This window comes from Nerophis ophidion, linkage group LG12 (genome assembly GCF_033978795.1).
Source record: "Nerophis ophidion isolate RoL-2023_Sa linkage group LG12, RoL_Noph_v1.0, whole genome shotgun sequence".
In the NCBI taxonomy this organism is placed as follows: Eukaryota; Metazoa; Chordata; class Actinopteri; order Syngnathiformes; family Syngnathidae; genus Nerophis; species Nerophis ophidion.
Window position 1 is genome coordinate 30233894 of NC_084622.1, and position 24066 is coordinate 30257959.

The 24066-nt window shown below is 37.4% G+C and overlaps 1 protein-coding gene across 2 annotated transcripts in view; it reads right to left on the reverse strand.

The window, feature by feature from the left end:
- Positions 1–389: 389 nt before the first annotated feature.
- gan (gigaxonin) overlaps positions 390–24066 on the reverse strand; it is a 34979-nt gene continuing 11302 nt past the window's right edge. Inside the window, exons 1-13 of one of the 2 annotated variants that reach the window (XM_061917340.1) lie at positions 23789–23944; positions 22440–22663; positions 21068–21182; positions 20577–20927; positions 19611–19679; positions 19313–19464; positions 16148–16269; positions 15917–16029; positions 15663–15812; positions 7531–7667; positions 5357–5491; positions 2962–3071; positions 390–2894 (exon numbers count right to left, since the gene is read on the reverse strand). In XM_061917340.1, the coding sequence (XP_061773324.1) occupies positions 2722–2894; positions 2962–3071; positions 5357–5491; positions 7531–7667; positions 15663–15812; positions 15917–16029; positions 16148–16269; positions 19313–19464; positions 19611–19679; positions 20577–20927; positions 21068–21182; positions 22440–22624 (1812 nt within the window). In that variant the 5' untranslated portion in view covers positions 22625–22663; positions 23789–23944 and the 3' untranslated portion in view covers positions 390–2721. Of the gene's footprint in view, positions 2895–2961; positions 3072–5356; positions 5492–7530; positions 7668–15662; positions 15813–15916; positions 16030–16147; positions 16270–19312; positions 19465–19610; positions 19680–20576; positions 20928–21067; positions 21183–22439; positions 22664–23788; positions 23945–24066 lie in introns of those variants that run through there. The other variant, XM_061917339.1, reaches the window with a different exon arrangement.

A 24066-nucleotide genomic window follows, 5' to 3' on the forward strand; every position in this document is an offset into this window, starting at 1 on the left:
AACTTTTGGCCTGTAATGAAAGCGCAGAACCGGGTTAAAAAAATCTGCCTCGGTCAGATGGGATACACAGAAGGATTTACCCTTAACTACATTTAGTTGTGGATAAAGTTATTTCAATATACAGCAAATGTGGACACAATGAAGCGGTAAGTCCAGTAACAGTAGATTGACAAATGTAATGATGCATTAGCGATGTAGCATTAGCTTAACCTGGGGGTCAGCAACCCATGGCTCTCGAGCCGCATGCGGCTCTTTAATGCCACCCTAGTGGCTGCCAAGAGCATTTTTAAAAAATGATTGAAAATGGAAAAAGATGGGAGGGGGAATCTTTTTTTGTTTGTTTCAGTATGTGTTTTGTTTGAGGACAAACATGACAAAAACCTCCCCAATTATTAGAAAGCCCACTGTTTAATATGTTTGTGTGGAAGCTTTACCAATGACAGTATGTGGTGAATATGGTTTTGTCCTACTAATTTTGTTGGTTCTTGAACTCACCATAGTGTGGACTGTGACACAACAGTTTGTTTACATGTAAAATCTTTCAATCTTTCTTTGTCTCATTTTGTCTACCAAAGGTTTGATGCTGTGCGTGAATGCACAAAGGTGCGCTTTGTTGATGTTATTAACTTGTTGCAGTGCTAATCAGACATATTTGGTCACTGCATGACTGCAAGCTAACAAATGCTAACATGCTATTTAGGCTAGCTGTATGTACATATTGCATCATTTGTAAGTATATTTGAGCTCATTTAATTTCCTTTACTTTTATGCTCTTTGTATATCATTTAGTTTTGCATGTCTAATGACGCATTATCTGTATGTAATATTGGGTGCATTTCTGATAGTTTTGTGCCATGTTGTTCCAGACCAAACATTAGCAAAATTTCTGTCAACGAAGATTTGCTTAAGCCTGTGACAGATAGTAATTTTGATAGTAGGCTGTTATCGCTAATATAGACACTTACGTCATGTGTTGCCTTCATTATAAGACTTAAATTTTCATTTTTTCGGTTCCAGACAGGTCTGTTTTTTTTATTTTTGGTCCAATATGGCTCTTTCAACGTTTTGGGTTGCCAACTCCTAAACGAGACTAAACAGTGAGGAATATGAAGCTTGCGACAGTGGAACTTTTAAAAATTACATTTCCGTCACAGATTGTGAATATCATATCAGTTTTCTACTTAGATATGATATGGCCAGAACTGTTACACACACAACTGGTGGGGCACATGGAGTGACTTACACAGGTCACTAGCCTCTGATTTACTAATGGTGTCTAATGTTGTAAAAATGTGTAGAATAAATATTACATTTCAACATTTCTGTCAACGAAGATTTGCTTCAGCCTGCGACACAGTCATTTTGATAGTAGGCTGTTATAGCTAATATAGACACTTACGGCCTGTGGTACCTTCATTATAAGACTTATATACGGCTTTTTATTTTTTGCGGCTAAAACAGATTTTTTTTTTGTATTTTTGGTCCAATGTGGCTCTTTCAACATTTTGGGTTGCAGACCTTTGACTTAACCGGACTACATTTCGATGAGATAAACAGGCTACTTACAATGGTATATTCAAATAGGGAGCAGGCATAACAATACTTAATGGACTAGAAAGGCTTTGAAAGAGAAAGCTAATAAACTAACCCATTAGATACTTTCATCTCCACGGTTCGGATTATTCTTATTCGCTTTCCTGTCACTTTGCGTCAAATTCTGTACTCATTTACGATTGGATGCTAATATCATCCGCTGTTTCCATTTCTATTAAAAAGGAATGTATAGTTATAACTTATGGTGTTTGTTGGTACGGATGTTTACCGCAAAAACTATCCTTACAAACGGCTTGTTTTCAGAGACACATTAAGAAAACAGCCTGACGATGGTCTGTAAAGAAAATTTATGCAAAATTTGAACCAAAGCGCCATTTTTCCATGTTATGTAGACAGCAAGGAAGTGTTTTAAATGTAGTAAAACAAATCATAAATGACCCCTTTAAGACTTGATTGACAAAATTATCACGATGCTACAAAACTTTGTGACAAAAAAGCATGTGAGATATTCACAATTAAGTTTAGCATCGCAAATGTTCAATTAATCAATATAATGTGATTATATGTAACCCATTATCTTACATAAGAGGTAAATCAAAATAATTATACATTTTGTACAATATAAGCTACCTGAGCAAACCATGTAAGCTTTGAGGTGACAAGGCAAGTCAGAGTAATATCTGACAATGTATCACATTTACAATTAATAATATGTTATTTATAGAATCTGCCGAGGGCCAATAAAAAAAAGAAGCTGTGAGCGGAAAATGTTACAAGTGTTTTTTTTTTTGTTCCACGTTAATTTCCAAATGATTATGGTCCATTGCACAACATTAACAGCCTGTAAAACTTTGATCAATTCCCCTGCGGGTGTGCATCCTATTACCTGCAGTCAGTATATTGTCCAGGGTTCCCTAACAGGCACAGGTAAAAAAAAAAAAAAAAAAAGGAAGCATTCAATTAAATATCACCCTACAAAAAATAACAGTGTGATCGTCATCCTGCCCCAGTCACATGGTCTTCCTAAAATAAAGAGTAAAAAGCCACATACCTAGCGACTTAAATACTGTATTTCAGTGTTCCTAAATTGACTAAAACCAAACCATAGATGAGTAGAAAGTACCAGTGTGCAAAAGTGAAGAAGCAGCTTCAGTGGCCGTCCTGAATTCAGACTCTGATTCGAAACATGCCTTGGCTCAGCTGAAGGCGGAACAGTCGGCAGTTGGCGATGCGCAGGGCTGCACAGGTTGTTTTGGAGAGGTCGCTGGCTAACATTGGCTTGGTGCGATGCCAGGTCCCTGTGCTGCGGCGGAACTCACGAATGTAGTCGAAACTTGCACCTGTGCAACCCATAACATACTCAGATGTTTTGCTTGTTAGAACGTGTCTGACAAAGTTGCTACTAACCCGTGTCCAAGTCTCCTACTACGTAGACGCTGGCTCCGATGGGAACAGCACCGTAGACAAATGATGAGCTCGTCTGAATACACAAGGTTTGGTCATCGAGGAACATCCACCTGCACAAGAAGAACGTGCAGTTACAATTACAGTAAAATAGATGAATCAGCACCTCCGAAATTAGAATCCATGACTGCTTCTGAGCATCAGTTTTAAAATTGTGCTGTAACTTGCATATTTATATTCATTCATTCATAAACACTGATTATTTTCAAATGTACCTTACATTTAAAACCTACTCAGTGGCCTAGTGGTTAGAGTGTCCGCCCTAAGATCGGTAGGTTGTGAGTTCAAACCCCGGTCGAGTCATACCAAAGACTATAAAAATGGGACCCATTACCTCCGTGCTTGGCACTCAGCATCAAGGGTTGGAATTGGGGGTTAAATCACCAAAAATGATTCCCGGGCGCGGCACCGTTGCTGCCCACTGCTCCCCTTACCTCCCAGGGGGTGATCAAGGGGGTTGGGTCAAATGTAGAGAATAATTTCGCCACATCTAGTGTGTGTGTGACAATCATTGGTACTTTAACTTAACTTTAACTTTAAAACACTTCCTTGTGGTCTACAAATAATGTAATGGTGGTTCTTTGGTCGAACGTTTGCATAGATTACATTTTACAGACCATCTTTGAGTTGCTTTCTGAGGGTTCGTCTCTTCAGGAAAAAAAATAGTGGTGCCGTCCATAAGGGGAGGATATATATTCAAACAGTGTAAACTTTCAAAAGATAAATGATGAGGGGGTGCTGCTGAGCAGTGATGGTGTAGGATGTGTTTAGCAATGGCGCCACGGGAAAGTGACTTTTTTTATATTATAATAGGTGTGGTGGGTGGGAGGCCCTGCGAGGAGGTGGCAACTTGTCCAGGGTGTACCCCGCCTTCCACCCGATTGTAGCTGAGATAGGCGCCAGCGCCCCCCGCGACTCCAAAAAAGGGAATAAGCGGTAGAAAATGGATGGATGGATAGGTGTGGTGGGCACTATCCAGCATGGGTTGTCGTCGAGTTTCATCAAGGGGAACATTTGATATGTATTGGGTTGTATGTCTGGCAATTATTTATCTCAAATATTCAATAAACAAACGTTTAAAAAAAAAACATACATGATGATAGTCTTGGAAAGTGTGGGGAGTGGTTTCATTTGCAATCTCGGAACACCTCCAGAATAAACACTTCTCAGACAGATTTTAAAAAACGGGTTGTAAAAGTGACCGTGGAGCAAAGGTTTTACCAAAGCCTATACAATACATATTATCTATTCTAGACCACAAGTAAGTCTTTTAAATGTTAATTAGAATCACCACTTTAAGTTTCATTCTTTTTGATCATTTGTCAATTTTGAAAGACTAATAAAGATTATCTTTTAAAATATGTAGTTTTAAAAAACACCGTAAACATTTTATGTACCACGACTTTTATGAGCATTTTGTAAAATCCCATGCAATAAATAACAACACAACAATATAAAGGATTTTTTCCTGATTAAATGCTTTTCTCTTTGTTTGTTTAAACATTTGTTCTTGTTTTTTCCACACTTTTTATATTTTTTATTTTATTTGAAATTCCTAACTAAAAGTCTATATTCCGTCAGTTTTTAAAATATTATTTCTACATTTTAACATTTTGATTTATTAAATTATTAGATGTATTAATTATTACATGTCAATTTTAACAACTATTTATTTATTTAATAGTCTAAAGCAATAATTGGAGAAAAGTTATTTCGTAAATTAAAAAAAACTACTTTATATTCATTGCAATGTATATTTCTCCCTATGTATTTCTTGTATTTATTCACTTCAATGTATTCTTTTTTTAATCACTTTTTTAAAAACATTTAAATTAAACATATTTTTGAACACTTTATTTTTATTCTCTTTTCACTTAAAAATGCAAAAGCTACATTCCTTTAAAAGTGAAAAAATAATTTATTTATTTATTTATCCTATTTTAATAAATTACTATTCATCTAGTTTTCTGATAGTTACTATTTCATATTTAATCTATTCTTATTACACACTTATAAATTATTCCTATTATTCACATATATTTGTATTTTTTTTTAACACAATTTGTATTATATTCTCCTTATTTAAACACAAGCAATGAAAGCTTTTCATGACAAGATGTAAAATCAATAATTGCATTTAAGCACAAATGTTGTCCACATGTTTAACACAAAGAATGATCAGTAATTGCTGAGATATGGAAAAAGGCTAACATTAAATAAGCTGTGCTTCTTTTTCTTTTTTTCAATGTTATTTACCTCAGAAGCATACTTGCACACAAAATAGTTTAAGTAGTTAATCTAAACCTGACTCATATTCATCAAAACAGTAAATACAAACCTCCTCATTTCATCATGGTAAAACTCTGACTTGCAGGTCATCATGTGACGTTGTCCTGGGTTGTCGTTCTCTTGACTTCTCACTCCACCAAACACGTAGAGCTCCTTACCAACACCACAGGCCACTGAACCAAACCTTACCAGAAAAGATTTACGTTTTAGCTTCATGAATATGTGCAATGGAAGTAGCATCAACTCAGAGCCGTGATCATGTCATGTGATGTAGGAAGAAATTACGCTTTACGTGATTAAAAAGTGTGACAGAAAAGCAAGTAATTTAAACTTGTGATGTTGCAGCTCCTGTAAGGTTACGCAAAACAGCTCATTTTTTTCTGCAATATTCTGCTAATACTATATATATCACTAACAAAATAAACAGTGTGACTTAACAACTACCTCCATCATGTATGTATGATGGAGTGGCTGTAAAAAATAGTAAAACTGAAACCAAAACTGAATGGCAAAACTCTGACAACTTAGTGTAGCTTGGTTAAGTTCCTGTTGTGCATGGACAGCATACATACAGTAAAAAGCAGACGTTATGATGGTATTATACACTAACTTCACCAAGTAAAGGAATTGCCTTTAATGTTAAAAAATAAAGTCACACAATAAGACAAATACAATTTAAGTGTTAGTTATAGTCACTAGAACAAGCTCCCTCTCAGACCAAACTTCAAACCTAAATGACTAGATCAAGGGTTTAAAATGATTTTATTTAGGGGCCACTGGAGGCAAAGTCAAGATGAGGCTGGGCAGCTCATAGTATTCACTTCGGTATCGAGTTTTAACCACATTACTAAATTTGTCAACTACTTCTACCAGCAGCTATGTTAGGTCTTAAAGAGACCCATCTAATTTTGACAACATGGGCACTTATTTCATAGTTCTGGACCTAAAAATGGTGTCTAGAGGTAATGAATACATTTCAAAATGATGGGAATATGAGTAAAGTATGGACCTTTCCAGTCAAATTGTGGCAGACAAGCAAGAGGAGTGTAATTAGCAGCAATCGTTTCAATGAGTCTGACTTTGAAGAATAAGGGTTTTAGTCAAAGTTTGGATAGAACATTTTAAAAAGAATCAAGCCAAAAGTGATCCCCAAAATCACGAGCACTCTTGAAGGGACAAATACTGAGTCAGAACCTGCAGAAACAAAGGAGAAAGACGTGCAGACATGGAGCTAAAAAATGAGAGGGAAGAAGTATTCTATTGTGCGCCCTCTTCTACTGATGTTTCCCCTAAAATGCTTGCGGAAATGCTCAGAGACCATGAAGGAACAAAGGCCATGGGGTCTATGAAACAGGAGATGGAAGGGCCGGTAAGTCCGGAAACTGCCTTTTTTTTCTTTTCTGTTTTGCTCATTGTGGAAGAGGCGTGGTCCACGTGTCCCTTGTGGGCAGGGCATGTGCAGGAGCCGGCTGTGAATCAACGACAGGTGAGTTGTATCACCTGACAGTTGGGGTCCCGATCCTTCATTCAGGCCGGCTCAAGAGGAGCGCTACACTCATAATGTTAATTATATACATTTTCAAGTAATCATGGACCAGGGCGACAAAAATATGCAATTAGGGGATCAAAACAAGAGTTATACATGCTTTATTCCACACTGTCTATGTGGGGAAATGGGCTCCAGTTCTGTGGATGACAGCACATTAAGAGGTGGTGGCATATCGAGTCTGGCCATGGAAAGGGAGCGTTCCAAGTACAGTTCGTTATCTACCGTTTATGACAAAACTAATTAACATTATGGTGAATGACAGCCAGATTCCTTTACAGAAGCAAAAAATTAATTCTGAGAAATTGTTAGTGAAATTTTGATCATGTGGACGCTATGGGTCTTTTAAGTCCTTCTAAATGTTACACCCAATGTAAAATGGTATATTTTGATAGTTTACTTCTCCAGGAGATGGTCAGAAACACTCCAGCTTGCTTGAAGTTAGTTGCACTTTGTGTTGCCCAATGTGTGTTTGTTGAGTATTTTTTGTGTTTGCATAGTTATTGTTGTTTCGCGTCATTTTTAATGGGATTCAAGAATGCCAAAGTATATTTATTTAAGCATTGTCTGCCCAGGGTACGTGGACTGTAATTACACTAAACTATGAATTGAAGAAGAGGGCTACAAAATCTGGTCCTGAGGACTGCAAGTTCGAGACCCTCGGACGAGGTAGTTACCTTCTCTCCTTGAGAGGACAAAGGCCTGTCCACTGCTGGGTTTTGGTGTCAAAGCATTCGACTGAATCAAACAGTTTCCCATAGGAACCTCCACCCATGGCATAGATCTTCTTATTCATGGAGGCATAACAACCCACCTGGGGAAGGAGAAAGAGATGACCACACATGTTTAATAGTTGGACTCTCAGGTTACTAAGCAGAGCTCTGCAGCAGACATAGGTCTATTTTGCATGGCAAATATAATGTGGGTCTAAATCAAAAAATACATTCAAAAAGTAATCAACCTCACATTTTTGCAAAGTAAAATCATTTATGATAATTATTTAGTTGGCCCTGCGATGAGGTGGTGGCTTGTCCAGGGTGTATCCTGCCTTCCGCCCGAATGCAGCTGAGATAGGCTCCAGCAACCCCCTGTGACCTCAAAAAGGACAAGCGGTAGAAAATGGATGGATGAATGTTTTCCTTCTTCAAAAATCTACAGTACTGTAAATCAGTGGTCCCCAACCACCGGGCGAATGGGACCGGGTTGCAGAAGAATTTTTTATTAATTTTTTAAAAAACACAACATACACTTACAATTAGTGCACCAACCCAAAAAACCTCCCTTTTTCATGACTTTTTCGAATGGAGGAGAAAAAAGTCCGCCTTTCTGTACAATACCACATGAAAGTCGTTGGATTTGGCATCTCATTTGTCCAACCTGCATACTCCTTTTTAAACACTTTGTTATGAGAGTAGCATATGTGTGTGGCAGCAGGTGAGTGACTTCAGTGAGTGTGTGGACGGGCGAGGAGAGGGAGCGGTCGCTGAGAGTGGGGGAGAAATACATTGGCATGAAACTCCATAGCTTGCTAGCTTGTGCACGCTGGCTTTCTGAGACTCTTATTTTGTTAGCACAGGCAGGATGAAGCAGGTCTTTTAAGGTGAAGACAGGAAATGTGCAGTCGGTCTTTAGAGTTTTGACATCAGGTACGGCCCAAGAGTCTGATGAAATAAAAAGTGTTTCTCTCGTCCTGTCAGTGATGTTTTTCTTAATAATGAGCTCGCAGCAGCCAGCGTCATCTCACAACATCCTCGGGTGCAGAGAATGTCAAACAACTGACAAAAGTGAAGTCTTGGTGAAGATTGATGATTGCTCATTTTTATGTCTATTTTTTTAATGCCTGGCTTGTGATCGACTGACACACCCTCCGAGATCGACCGGTAACTCGCGATCGACGTAATGGGCACCCCTGGTATGGACACAATTGAAAGCATGTGACAATGATAATATTGAAAAGTTTACATTTATTTGGCCAAATTAAGCACTACTGTATTCACAATATACAGTTGTGGTCAAAAGTTTACATACACTTGTAAAGAACATAATGTAATGGCTGTCTTGAGTTTCCAATAATTTCTACAACTCTTTTTTGTGATAGAGTGATTGGAGCACATACTTGTTGGTCACAAAAACCATTCATGAAGTTTCAAGAAATTATTGGAAACTCAAGACAGCCATGACATTATGTTCTGTACAAGTGTATGTACATTTTTAACCATGACTGTATACTGTACGGTAATAATTTGAGTTGAGTTTGAGTTGAGTTTGAGTTTATTTCGAACATGCAAGCATACAACATGATACATCACAATTTCCAGTTTCTCTTTTCAACATGTTCGAAAAGGAGTAGGAAGAAGCAGAGCTTATTTAATCCTACCCCTTTTCTTTTACATAACACTTGCTAAAACTTTTGTTCACTTCCTGTTTTCAATGTATTCACAATGTATACTCCTTAAGTAATAAGTGATCACGATAAAAATAAATAAATAATTGGTGAAGCAAGTTTTATTCCATACGATGAGATAAGTAAGATTATTTTGAGAATGAATGGGTGAGTAAAATCAGAATGTTTATCATAGTTCTTTTTTTTGTACTTTGTAAACACTTCCAGTTTGAAGAGTTTCTTGAAGTGGATCATATTAGTACATTGTTTGATTGCTTTGCTTAATCCATTCCATAATTTAATTCCACATACTGATATACTGAAGGTCTTAAGTGTTGTACGTGCATACAAATGTTTTAAATTACATTTTTCTCTAAGATTATATTTCTCTTCTTTTGTTGAGAAGACTGGTTGTATATTCTTGGGAAGCAGGTTATAGTTTGCTTTGTGTATAATCTTAGCTGTTTGCAATTCCACTATGTCGTGGAATTTCAGTATCTTTGATTCAATAAATAAAGGGTTTGTATGTTCTCTATATCCAACATTATGTATTATTCTAACTGATCTTTTTTGTAAAACTGTTAGTGAATGAAGTGTACTTTTGTAATTATTTCCCCATATTTCTACACAGTAACTCAGATATGGTAACACTAGTGAGCAGTAGAGAATATGAAGGGATTTTTGGTCTAGAACATATTTGGCTTTATTCATTATTGATGTATTTCTTGCTACTTTATGTTGTATATTTTTTACACGAGACTTCCAGTTCAATTTATCATCAATCATTATACCTAGAAATTTGGTTTCATTTACTCTTCCAATTTCTATTCCGTCTACTTGTATTTGTGTTTGACTTTCTTTTCTACTGTTACCAAATAGCATTATTTTAGTTTTACTGAGATTCAATGATAGTCTGGTTTTGTCAAACCATTTTTTTAATTTCTTCATTTCTTCTGTTATTATTTGTATTATCTTCTGAGTGTTCTCTCCTGAACAAAACGCTGTTGTATCATCCACAAATAATACTAACTGTAAATCTCTTATAATTTTACAAATGTCATTTATATAGAGATTGAATAATTTAGGTCCTAGTATTGATCCCTGAGGTACACCACAGGAAATATTTAGCATTGTGGAAGTGTGTTCGCCTAGCTTCACATATTGTTTCCTGTTCGTTAGATAACTTCTTATCCAATTTAAGACTAACCCTGTGATGCCTTATCGTTCTAGTTTTTTAATAAAATATTGTGATTAATTGTGTCAAATGCTTTAGTTAGATCCATAAACACTGCTGCCGCACATTTTTTACTATCTATTGCATTGGTAATTTCTTCTGTGATTTCAATTAAAGCCATTGAAGTTGAAACATTAGCTCTGTATCCATATTGGTTCTCTTCGAGTATTCTATTTTTATTTATGAAACTCTCTAATCTGTTATTGAACAGTTTTTCGATGATTTTAGAAAATTGTGGAAGTAAAGAAACAGGTCTATAATTTGTAAATAGATGTTTATCTCCAGTCTTATAAATTGGTGCCACTTTAGCTATTTTCATTTTGTTTGGAAATGTACCTGTTTGAAATGATAGGTTACTAATATACATTAATGGTCCTGAGATCTCATCAATAACCTTTTTTATCGTATCCATATCAATTCCGTTACAATCAGTTGAAGTCTTTGATTTACATATTTTCACAATTTTAACTATTTCCTCCTGTGTCACATTACTGAGGAACATGGAGTTGGGATTTCGCTCTATGGTATCATTACAGTCCTCAATTGAAACTGGGTCTGGAATTCTTTCTTCCAATTTTGGGCCAATATTTACAAAGTAGTTATTAAAGCTTTCAGCTTTCATAATAACAACAATGCAAGTGACCCTTTAACTAAACATATTTTTCATTACTGTAGTATTTTTTCACCATTTTATTTGGAAGGTAAATAACTTTATCCAGAGACAAAGAAAAGGGAGGTGTTTAGGGTATGCCAACCGGTAGGAGGCCACGGGGAAGACCCAGGACACGTTGGGAAGACTATGTCTCCCGGCTGGCCTGGGAACGCCTTGGGATCCCCCGGGAATAGCTAGACGAAGTGGCTGGGGAGAGGGAAATTTGGGCTTCCCTGCTTAGGCTGCTGCCCCCGCGACCCGACCTTGGATAAGCGGAGGATGATGGATGGATGGATGGATGGATGGATAACTTTATCCAAAATAGTTACATAAACATAAAAATAAAATGGACTCTCAATAACTGTTAGCAAAAATTGCACTTCAGTAAATACCGAACATCTTGAAGTGCAGTTTTATCCCCAGTTAGAAAAACTGGGATGGGTGGTTTGTTTTCTGTCTTTTTTGTTGCCAATGCCATCACGGCATAATTGCTGATTTGTTCGTACTGATGCCTCTTGTATCCAGTTTGAAAGCCAGAGACAAAGAAAAGAAACACACGGACACAGTAATTTATCAATGCCGCCATAGTTATCAAGTTAATTTTCATTTATCATTCAAATAATTTATTTATTGACAATCAGTGTAGGGCCTACAATTGTAGAACATTTTTGTTATGCTCACATCGGATTTAATGTTTTTAATGCCATTTAATTCTTTAATTTTTGTAAAATCCATTGAATGACTTCTGTCAACTTTAACATCTTTGTAGAGTTTGCATGTTAACTGGACTTCACTTGTAAATCTCTTTTACACTGTCAACACATTCTTCCACTCACACAATAATTATTGGAAAATATTGTCATGTAAGACGATGTAACTGATCATGCACACGTAATGCAGCATGAAGAGAAAGAGGAGGTTCAGTATTTTGCGCAAGGATATTTCCCAGGGTAGGGATCGAACTCACAACTCAACCACCTGTGGCATTCCGCTTCTATAGGTCTACTCATTTTCAGATCATTGAAAGGTACTTAAGTCAATTAGAAATAGCATTTTTATTAATAATCTTTCCCACTTTCTTTTCCTTGTTTGAACTTCCAAGTCATTAAGTGTTAAAACGTTTCTTTTTTTAACTATTTATTTTTAATGTACTTGTGTCATTGTTATTGATTTCCCTACTTCCAATGCTTTGTTTAAACTTCTTAGGTCATTTAGTTTACACAAACATATTTTTACGATTTTTTTTTTTTAAACTGGTGGGTCACCTTTACCTTTTCAGACGACAGCATTGATCTCTTTTTTGCACAAACTACCTCCAAGGTAGTTTTTTTATGATGGTAGTTAGCAGCATGAACAACATCTTGCAACATTACTGTAGGTCTTCATGAATTTTAGGTGTCCTACATGCGATAGCTGTCCATTTAAAAATGCATATTGTTTGACTTATCTGTGCTAAACGTAGGTGAACTCAGCCAGCATAGCTTTAATTGCTTGGATTTTAATGATGTCACGTCTGGCTCATTTATTATGTGTAGGGGTCAAGCAGCGTCTGTTCTCAATTCAATTCAATTCAATTCAATTCAATTCAAACCACTTTATTAATCCCTCGAGGGGAAATTAATTTTGAGCAGCCTACACATGGCCAACAATAAATAATTAGTCAATCAATACATAAACCGTACAACAATACAACACTGAAGAATTTAAATGTTTAAAAGAGTCTGAGTGCAGAGGGGACAAATGATTTGGAAAAGCAAATTGTTTTACACATAGGAAGGGCATAACTTTGCCCTGAAGGCAACAGAGAGAATTCACCCACAAGACATGGCTCGGAGAGGCTAAAATGGTTTTTGCTTTTCTGAGGATTAGCTGATTGCAGAAGAACTTTAAGTCTCTTAGTATTACCCTGGTAATCTTAGAGCAACACTTAACAATACAGTGAGGCTGTTTGGGTATTTAACTGAGAGACAGTGAAACAAACAAATTAAAGAAAAACACATAATACTCTCAATAAATGCTCAATGCGTGCTAGCTGCCAGTTAGACTTTCTCGAAGAAAATGACCATATGCTTGCGTAGTTTTTGGCTGCACAAACCGTTCAATATGCAAAAAGGATTAACATGTCTTAAGAGTTCGTTGAGAAAAAATTAAAAAGGGCGGAAGAGTGTATGGTTTTACGAAAGACGACTAGTAGCAGAGCTGAAGAACGCTAGAGTTTGCAGTCACAACTTTGTCAAAGGTTTGTTTGATACATTTTTAATATACTTTACTCTTAGTATTTCCAATTGAAGTATATCTTGATATTGTTTGTATATATTTTAACAAACAGAAACCAGAAAATCAGGGACATGGATACTTTGTCAGGAAAGGTGCTTCTATGTCTCCCATCTTGTTTATTTTGTACACAAATGTGTCAGAGTAAATATAGTAACAAGACAAAATTAAAATATGGTAATGATTCAGTAATTGTTCGTTTGTTAAGTGGATGCAGCCACTAGTGTCCAGGTGCTAGTTTGTTTATATTGAAGTAAGACGCAAAGTTGAATTATGAAATGCAACCTTACCCGAAGAAAAAACGATGCATATTTATACCAAACTTTCTTGACCCAGCCGCACACAAAAAAGTTGTAGGCCTCCATGTTTTTCCAAAATGTAATCTGTTTTGTCGCGTAGAATGACTGAGCACAAGATAGTATATGTGATGGTATTTGTTGACATTTCCTGAAAATTCTATCAAAAAAAGCCCATAACTGTTATGCTGGTAACAAACACAAAAACAAACCCCGGCGAAAACATAAAGTAACCTCTTTTGTGGGGGTATGAAAGTCCCCCCCCCCAAAAAAAAAACTGTACCCCGCGGGAAATACAAGTAACTGAATAGCTACTTCAGAATTCCTTAATCCATCTATCCCTTTTCTACCACTTGTCTCTCTCAAAGTTGCGATTATTAGTTGATTTTTCAGAGGAACAGCCTTTTCCAAACTGATATATAAAAATGTCCACTGTAGAGGACACTCATTAAGGACAGTCATTAAGTAAAACTTGAAAGACACTAAACTGACTATTATTCTTTTACACTTGTTACACTTGATGTTTACATTGTCACTTTAAATACCGTTGTACAGGCAGGGATTTGTCTCACTTGTCACCTGGGATAGTGGGTGTGGCTACATGTGTGTGGGCGGAGTGTGTGTGTGTGTGGGAGGAGTATTTGTGGGACTGAATGATTGCCGAATGAATATCACCTATACTTGTCTGGGGGAATTGTTTTGGCTTGTTTGGAGAGAGTGTGAACCTGGGTGCCATTACTTCTGTTGACCGCAAAAGGAGCGCAAAATGAGCGCAAAAGGACTGCAAAGGAACCACAAACCATCGGAATGTAATGTATTGTATTTTTACTCAAAGGGACAATAAACCACCCTCAAAACAGAAATAAATACCTCATGTTGCATCCTTGGACCTAGCGTGTCAGACAGAGCCCTGCTTTCCACTCTCAGTGACTAATTGGTTTTTTGATAGTCACACAACAACCGCATTTTCTTGAATTGCCGCAGGGCATATAGTATGTGCCTGCCTTGAATTACTGCTGGGTCAAACTCACTTCCCAAAATAATTAGCGCATGCTTAGTATTACCGCCTGGTCAAACTCGTGACATCACGAGTGACACTTCCCCTGTCATCATTTTCAAAATGGAAGAGGCTGGTTTCAATACCGGTACTTTGAAATCGCATAAAGGGAAGAAGATTAAGAGCTATTCAGTAGGATTTAAGGTCCAAGCTTACATCACACTCAAATTTTTACTGCATACCTTTGGTAAGTGCCGGAGTGAGAAGAGGTTTTAAAATAATTAGCGCATGCTTACTTTTATCGCATGCCTTTGATAAGCACAGGAGTGAGAAGAGGTTTTAAATTAATTAGCGCCCCGGCGGCAATTCAAGGAAATACGGTACATTAGCTATAAGTTAATTTTTTAGATATTTGCTTGAAACAATAGATGTTCCTGCAGTTATTTGCACTTAAAAGATTTGTTTGTAGTTATAAATATGATTAGAACATTTGAGCATTGTTAAATTTCAGTAAGTGTGTTTATGCTAAACATTACTACCACTTCATGTTAGACACTACGGCATTTATTTTGGACATATACAACAATAATACACTGTGATGATATCGTACTGCAAGATTTTCATACAGTTACATTTCTGTAAAATTTTCTATACCTAAGATTTGGTGCACTTTGTAAATAAATTGTGTAAGTCCCATAATACATTGTAGGAGCACCATACTTGCCTGCTCATCTTTGTTGCTATTTTTTATATTACATAATATGTTGTGGTTTAATTTCTTATTAGTATCAAAAGTATTTAATTATCAGCAACTGCTGTTTGAATGAATTTGCTAATTCCAAGATTGAGAATGTTTTGTTGAAGATTGAACACACCCCTAAAATTCCAATGTTGGAATTTTCCTAGGTTTCATTGTTCAAATTTGTCAACTCCATTTTGTTCTACTTTCTTGTGATTGTGGTAGCTGTGTTACCTTCCGAATCATTGTCAAACTGGTCTGCATCTTCCAGGTGTTGACGTGAGGGTCGAACACTTCAACTGTGGTGAGCTCGGTTTCTTCATTTTCTCCCCCGAGAACGTAAATCAGACCATCCAACTCCACGAGACCAAAGTTCTGGCGAGCCTGCAAAAATTAAAAGTGGGATTTATTAAATATATAACGTATAATGTACAAGGAAATGAAAATACTGTAAGTGAAAACATATATTCTGGAAGTGGTGAGTATACCTGTAGCATTGTGGGTATGGGGCTCCATGTGTTAGAGTCAGGGTCGTACTTCTCGCCTGTGTTCAGGACTGTCTTGTTCTCGTCGGTTCCACCCACTACAAACAGAAATCCCTCTAACAAACAGGAAACACATTATTATTAGAAGTGTGTGTGTTTGTCAAATGTACATTAGGTAGTGGTACACCCATTATATTCTCATCTAAAAGGTCTGCATCGCCGTTATGCACTGACCGGCTGCAACCGCTCCATGTCCCACACGAGCAATGCTCATTGGCTGAAGTTCAATCCAGGCTTGCCGGTTGGTGTCATAGAGTGGACACATGCAGCGAGTCACAGCTGTGGGTTTTCTGGTCCTGTACACAACAAAAACATTCGTAGAGCCTTGACATCAACTCACAGTTTGTTAATACATACAGTATGTCTCACCTCTTGCCTTGACTATGGCCTTATGCAATATCAAGGAATCTGCAGGTATCAGCAAATCTAATTTAATGCTGTTTAATGCAAATTTAAAAAAAAATGTAATGCACACGTCTGACTGCAAAGCCTTTTTATATGTAGTCAAAAGCATAAGATTTTCTGTATAGACAAAATTGTAAGCATTTGACAATAATAACATTACATAGTTGACAAGTTTACATGAACTATGGCCAAATTAAGCACTAATGTAATTATATTACATAACAATGTAAGTGACCCTTTTAAACGCAATGAACACTTTAAATTACAGGTTTTTTGTACTATTATAATTGGAAGGAAAATAGCTTAATTAGTCTACATAGGTAAACAAACATCCAAATAAAACGGATGCTCAAATTATTTGTGAGCAAAAATTGCACTACAATGAATACATCTCGAAGTGCAGTTTTTCCACCAATTGAAAAAACTTGGGATTGTTTTGTTGCCTTTCTTGTTTTCAATTGCAATTTTATGACATTTTTACAATGCCTCTGGACATCTTATTTAATTCAATTTAAGGATTTAATTGTCGGAAAATCCATTTAATTACTTTTAATGCTTTTTAATGACTTGCGGAAACACTGAATAAAACACCAAAAAAGTTAAATAAAATCAAGCGGTGTGACTATTAAATAAATACTGGGTACTAAACACTGAAGGTGAAGTTTCTTATATTCTTGTTATTTCTTAGCAGGTAAACAACAAATAATGGTCAATGCATTCACATCTTATTTGAAAAAAGCGCAACAAAAACTTTAGGTTGAATTAACAAGAAGAAACCTTTTGTGCTTTAATTTTTAACTTAAAATGTTTTTTTCAATAAAAGTACAGTAATTACATGTTAACAGTAGCTTTACCTGCTAGTTCTGCTTTTGTTTTTCCACATAAAAATAGTGGCTCTTTAGAGGACGGTTGAGTTCGAACGAGCCACGATCATAGTAACCAGCCCACTTCCTGGTTCAATCATGCAAATTTAACTTTTTTGCAGCAAATTTATAATAAAAACAATACAATGCTCCTGTTCTATAAAGAAAATTGGACCAGTGTAAACACATTGACAGGTCCTTATGTTGACATTTTAACATCCGAAAGGCATTATAAGGTTTTACTACTTACGTATAAAATACTACACGGTCTAGCTCCATCTTATCTTGCCGATTGTATTGTACCGTATGTCCCGGCAAGAAATCTGCGTTCAAAGGACTCCGGCTTATTAGTGATTCCCAAAGCCCAAAAAAAGTCTGCGGGCTATAGAGCGTTTTCCGTTCGGGCTCCAGTACTCTGGAATGCCCTCCCGGTAACAGTTCGCGATGCCACCTCAGTAGAAGCATTTAAGTCTCACCTTAAAACTCATTTGTATACTCTAGCCTTTAAATAGACTCCCTTTTTAGACCAGTTGATCTGCCGTTTCTTTTCTTTTTCTTCTATGTCCCACTCTCCCGTGTGGAGGGGGTCCGGTCCGATCCGGTGGCCATGTACTGCTCGCCTGTGTATCGGCTGGGGACATCTCTGCGCTGCTGGTCCGCCTACGCTTCGGATGGTTTCCTGCTGGCTCCGCTGTGAACGGGACTCTCGCTGCTGTGTCTTGGATCCTCTTTGGACTGGACTCTCGCGACTGTGTTGTATCCATTGTGGATTGAACTTTCACAGTATCATGTTAGACCCGCTCGACATCCATTGCTTTCCTCCTCTCTAAGGTTCTCATAGTCATCATTGTCACCGACGTCCCACTGGGTCATCATTGTCACCGACGTCCCACTGGGTCATCATTGTCACCGATGTCCCACTGGGTGTGAGTTTTCCTTGCCCTTATGTGGGCCTACCGAGGATGTCGTGGTGGTTTGTGCAGCCCTTTGAGACACTAGTGATTTAGGGCTATATAAGTAAACATTGATTGATTGATTGATATAGTTTGCATTTCATATCTGTTTTTTTTTTAAATGTGTAATTCTGTCAAAAAGAAATAAGCCAAAACAAATGTCTACTACAGAGAATAGTCTAAAAACAAGAATACTTGGCTTCCTGGAAATGTGTCTCCTTAAACAATTTAGTTGAATAGCCCTGACTATAGTCTCACTCACTGATTTGCATTTAAAATCCTTTTGTTCGCGAAGATTTCTCCTGTGCAGGCTACCATGATTGGCACCCAAATAACAATTGTTTACAAGGTTTGGTTTGTAATTGTGAAGAAATGTAGACATTTATTAGTACAATCTGTTCCCGCAAACCACTAATGTTGGTATGTGCCAGCCTTTGGTGGTGGTCTCATGTTTAAGGCTGTCAATAATAATGACTAAACTCCTGTGATTAATGATGATTACTATACAATATTGCATTAATTATGTATATACACGGCTTAATAAAGCTAATTATTTTTTACATGCTCCTTTATTTAACCGTGGAATGTTAACTGAAAGGTGTTTTTTATATGGCCAGTGTTTTGCAAGTGAGTAATAACCTGTGATTAATGATTAATCTGAATTCCAAAGTGGGATTAATCTGATTTAAAACATATACTTTCACAGCACTATTTTTTTGGCTTACAAACTCAGATTAAAATATGTAAACAGCTGCCAAATGTGCAGGTGATCCTGATCCTGATGAAAAAAAGTAATATTTCAATTTGAACTAATAGCATTGTCCAAGCATAGACTCAGGCTCTATATTTTCTACTAAAATATACTAAATCATTCAATATAAAGAAAGCATACACATAGCTTGAGCATGAATAAATTGGGGGCTCAACAGTAGTCAGTTTAGGTCTGATAATTCATATAAAATGTATCAATATCCTAATAACTCACTGTAAAACCAAAAGGAACTAACCTACCGTATTTAACAATTTTAGCAAACATTTTGGTTGGATTGTCAAGGCTAGCCATCAATATTAAATTATGCAAATGCAGAGAATTAGAGCTTTAACGGAGAGTGCCTTACCTACGATCTTCTCCCCCTACAATAACAATACACTCAGAGTAACCACGGGGCTTGAACGCAGCGAGAAGAGCTTCGCCTTGCAGCTGGCTCTCTGCCAGCACTGGCTGACAGTGCTCTCTGATCACTTCCCTCATCAGCGGTTCCCCCATTGCCTAACAGGTTACAAATGAAACACAAACACATATTTCGGAACCCGGTCTGGCAAATATATCAATTGACATGGAAACATATATTAAATTCTCAGACGGTATAAATAACAATACTTGAGTTCACAGTTCAGAAAGTTCAGCTACTCTACCTGCTCTCTCAGGTAGCTCACATCCAAACCTTGCAGCCAAACAGCAGACATTACTTCTCTCATGTGCACCTGTGATTATAAAAGTAGGTTTTTTTTTCCACAATAGGCTGAGCATGGATATCATAATATAACAATAATTATGAACATCTTGAACCCTTTTTTTAAAAAAACTAAGATTATTTATGTATTTGATATTTGTTTGCTTCCTATGGTATATTATTTATTTGTTCACTGTTCTGTGAAAGAGAACAAGGAAATTGGATAAAATGGCTATAGTATGAAAAAGGTTACGATTAATTAAGCTGTGCTTCTTCCTACTCCTTTTCGGACGTGCTGTAATGGAACAACTGGAAATGTGTGACGCATTACATTGTATCGTATGCATGTTCGAAATAAAATGAAACTGAATTAAACTGAACTGATAATGGAAGAAAAGTAGAACATCTTGAATAACCATTGTAGGAACTATCCATCCATCCATTTTCTGCCGCTTATTCCCCTTCGGGATCGCGGGGGGCGCTGGCGCCTATCTCAGCTACTAATTAGGATGTATTGGTTATGGTGTGGCGTTAGTTTACATCAAACATGCGTACGTCACAATATAACACATCACATATTTCCAGTTTCTCATTACAGCATGTCTGCAAAGGAATTGAAAGAAGCAGAGTTTTTTTAATCCTACCCCTTTTTGTTTCATAGCAATTTTTCTAACACATTTCTAACACAAACTATAATATGACAGTGAATAAATGAATTAATAAGTCATAAATAAATATACAAATGAATAGGTCAATAAATATTAGAACTTGATTTATGTATTTAATATTTTGTTTTAGCAATTTATTTTATGTTTAGGTCCTTTATTTATCTTGGGCCACATTTGACTTTGCTGTTAAAACCACAGGAGGTGATATCTGATGATTAATAGTACTATTCTCATTTTTTTGTGTGTTTTTTTATACACACCCTGCGAGCTTCCGGGTCATGTGCCAGCCATCGCACCACGGCCTCCAGCACATGCTTCTCATTGCCAACGTTTAGCTTTTCCTCCGCCAGCAGCTCACAGAGTCGGCTGTGAGGCATCTCCCTGAACTCCTCTGTGAGCACCACGTCTCGGAAATGCGTGTGCAAGTATTCGGTGGCAGCATAGTGGACATGGTGCAAGCAGTAGTGTAGGGAGAAGAGACGGATGCCGATACAGTTCTCTGCGGTGATGCAGCTCTCCAGGAACTGGCAGCACAGCAATTTGAGGTCGGTCATGAGGAGCAGGTCGGATGCCTGTACCATGTCCTGAATGGTCCCTTCACTCAACGTGATCTGTATGTAAAATAGACATTCGATGGAGAAAGTTAAGGCCCGAAAAGAGTATTAATGACAATGTAATAAACAGAGGGCACCAGAAGTTGGCGTAACCCAGCTACAATCTGGATGTCTGCATCAAAAGCATCTACACTCACTTCACCACTGAAGATGTAGTCAAGTATCTGTTTCATAATAGACATGGAGACTCCCTGTAGCTCAATCCTGTATGTTGAGCCATCTTCTTTTGGAGGATTGTAGTTGAGCTTGGTCCTAGAATCAAATCATAAACTTAAGCAGCCCTTGGTACTTTAATCCACCTCATATTGCTTTTAGATGCACAAGTTAATGATATTGTACTGTTTTGTTATATGATTAAAGGCCTACTGAAACCCACTACTACCAACCACGCTGTCTGATAGTTTATATATCAATGATGAAATATTAACATTGCAACACATGCCAATACGGCCTTTTTAGTTTACTAAATTACAATTTTAAATTTCCCGCGGAGTTTCCTGTTGAAAACGTCGCGGAATGATGACGCGTGTTTGTGGCATTATTGGTTGGAGGGGACATTTTAGCCCAGCACCACACATGGCTAAAAGTCGTCTCTTTTCATCGCGCAATTACACAGTATTTTGGTCATCTGTTTTGCTGAATCTTTTTCCAATTTGTTCGATTAATAATGGAGATGTCAAATAAGAATGCTGTTGGTGGAAAGTGGTAGATTGCAGCTGCCTTTAGCAACGAAACACAGCCGGTGTTTCTTTGTTTGTTGTGAAGCTTTAACACAGAGCGGTCAAGCGAACATGTTTCTCTACGTCAACTAGCAAGTTTTTGGATGGGAAAATTGTGATATTAAGTCGGCTCTTACAGGAGACTTGAGTGGATTACGCAACCTCATCCTGCAGCTCAAAAAGGCAGCTGTGATTTTGGCTCCTCGGCTTCTCTCAGAGACACTGGCGTTCACCGCAGCCATCCAACTTTCAGGTATGACTTTATAATCTCACTAAAATACTATTAACACAATAAGCAGATAAGGGATTTTCCAGAACTATCCTAGTAAATGTGTCTAATTACATCTGAAACGCTCCCACTGTCGCCGTCTGAAGCCGTCGCTTTTTTTTTTTTTTTTTTTTAGTGCTTCACTTTAACTTTCCTCATCCACAAATCTTTCATCCTCGCTCAAATGAATGGGGAAATTGTTGCTTTCTCGGTCCGAATTGCTCATTTTAAACAATGTGAGGATGTGAGGAGCCCTCACACCGGTGACGTCACGCGTACATCGTCTGCTACTTCCGGTACAGGCAAGGCTTTTTTATTAGCGACCAAAAGTTGTGAACTTTATTGTCAATGTTCTCTACTAAATCTTTTCAGCAAAAATATGGGAATATCGTGAAATGATCAAGTATGACACATAGAGTGGACCTGCTATCCCCGTTTAAATAAGAAAATCTCATTTCAGTAGGCCTTTAAACTGAAATGCCTATGTACTATATGTGGAAAATATGTGCCATCTCGTCTTACCTAACATAAGGGCTGGCTGCTGCCAAAATATTTTTCTGGACAGGAAGCTCCTCACCATCCACGACCAGCACAGCATCGTGGAAGCTTTGCTCTTGCCAGAAGGTACGAAGGACTCTCAGGAGTTTTTGGGAGTGTTGTGGGTCGGACACCCTCACACCCGGTTCATTTGATGCAGAATCCGGCATGTTTAGACTTGGACAAATTTTGTCATGTAGTCTTAAATCCTAATTATCAATGACAATTATGGATTCATTGTGATTAATGGCTCAATTACAGGTTTTTTTTTGGGGGGGGGGGGGGGGGTTAGTGATAAAAAATAAAGACAATCACTGATAATATATGTAAAATACTGTGAGTAGGTCTAAACATACCGTATTTCTTTGAATTGCCGCAGGGCATATAGTATGCGCCTGCCTTGAATTACTGCCGGGTCAAACTCGCTTCCCAAAATAATTAGCGCATGCTTATTACCACCTGGTCAAATTCGTGACGTCACGAGTGACACTTCCCCTGTCATCATTTTCAAAATGGAGGAGGCTGATTTCAATACCGGTAATTTGAAATCGCATAAAGGGAAGAAGATTAAGAGCTATTCAGTAGGATTTAAGGTCCAAGCTTACATCACACTCAAATTCTTACTGCATACCTTTGGTAAGTGCCGGAGTGAGAGGAGGTTTTAAAATAATTAGCGCATGCTTACTTTTACTGCATGCCTTTGGTAAGCGCAGGAGTGGGGATATGTTTTAAATTAATTAGCGCCCGGGCGGCAATTCAAGGAAATACGGTAATTGCAATCAGTTAATGGTCTTTCATAAAACAGAAGCAGGGTTCATAAAAGGAAGTCATTACAACAACACACCACAAGTGGCAGTAAAGAGCTGATTGTGGCCAGCCCCATTTACAGAAAACCAACACGCAAAATAAAATATAATAAATATATTGTTTGAACATTTATACTCCGAACACAGCCGACATAATCAATGTTTCATTTAGCATAATATTTAAAGCAGAAAGACAAACTACATAAGAAAAAACAGAGGAGACTCCTTTAACTATGAGTTTTCTTAATGATCGGCACATTTGCTATGTCAGGCTATCAAAACTGGGTGGATTTGTTGTTGTCGTTCCCAAAAGTGATCCATTCCGGTCAGCGATAGAAAACCCAGATTAGTCTTCGGAGAACATGTCAGTACTGGAGCCACTGAGTTCAGATGACATGTCAAATAGTCCACTTGTACTTGTTCTCGCCAGTGGTGTGTTTACAGCAGTCCAACCGTGCCATGTAATTGAGTTTAATGAGGAAAAATATATTGTAATTTACAGAATTATGATACATATTCATGTCTTACCTTTAGACGACAAAAGGCGTCCTCTCTCTGAAGTGGGTGCAGTCGGCGTATTGCCTAACTGCATGTTAGACGGCATAGATCACTTCACACTATTGTGAGGACTGGACGACATTGGACTGTGCTGCGTTTCACGCCCGTAGGAAATTGTAGCCTTCCCTTGACGTACACGGATATGTAATAGATTTTTATACAAACATACACATTATAGTATTTAGTTACAACACTATTATGCATAGTTGATATAATGATGCATGCTGAAGATTTCTCGTGAGTGGTGG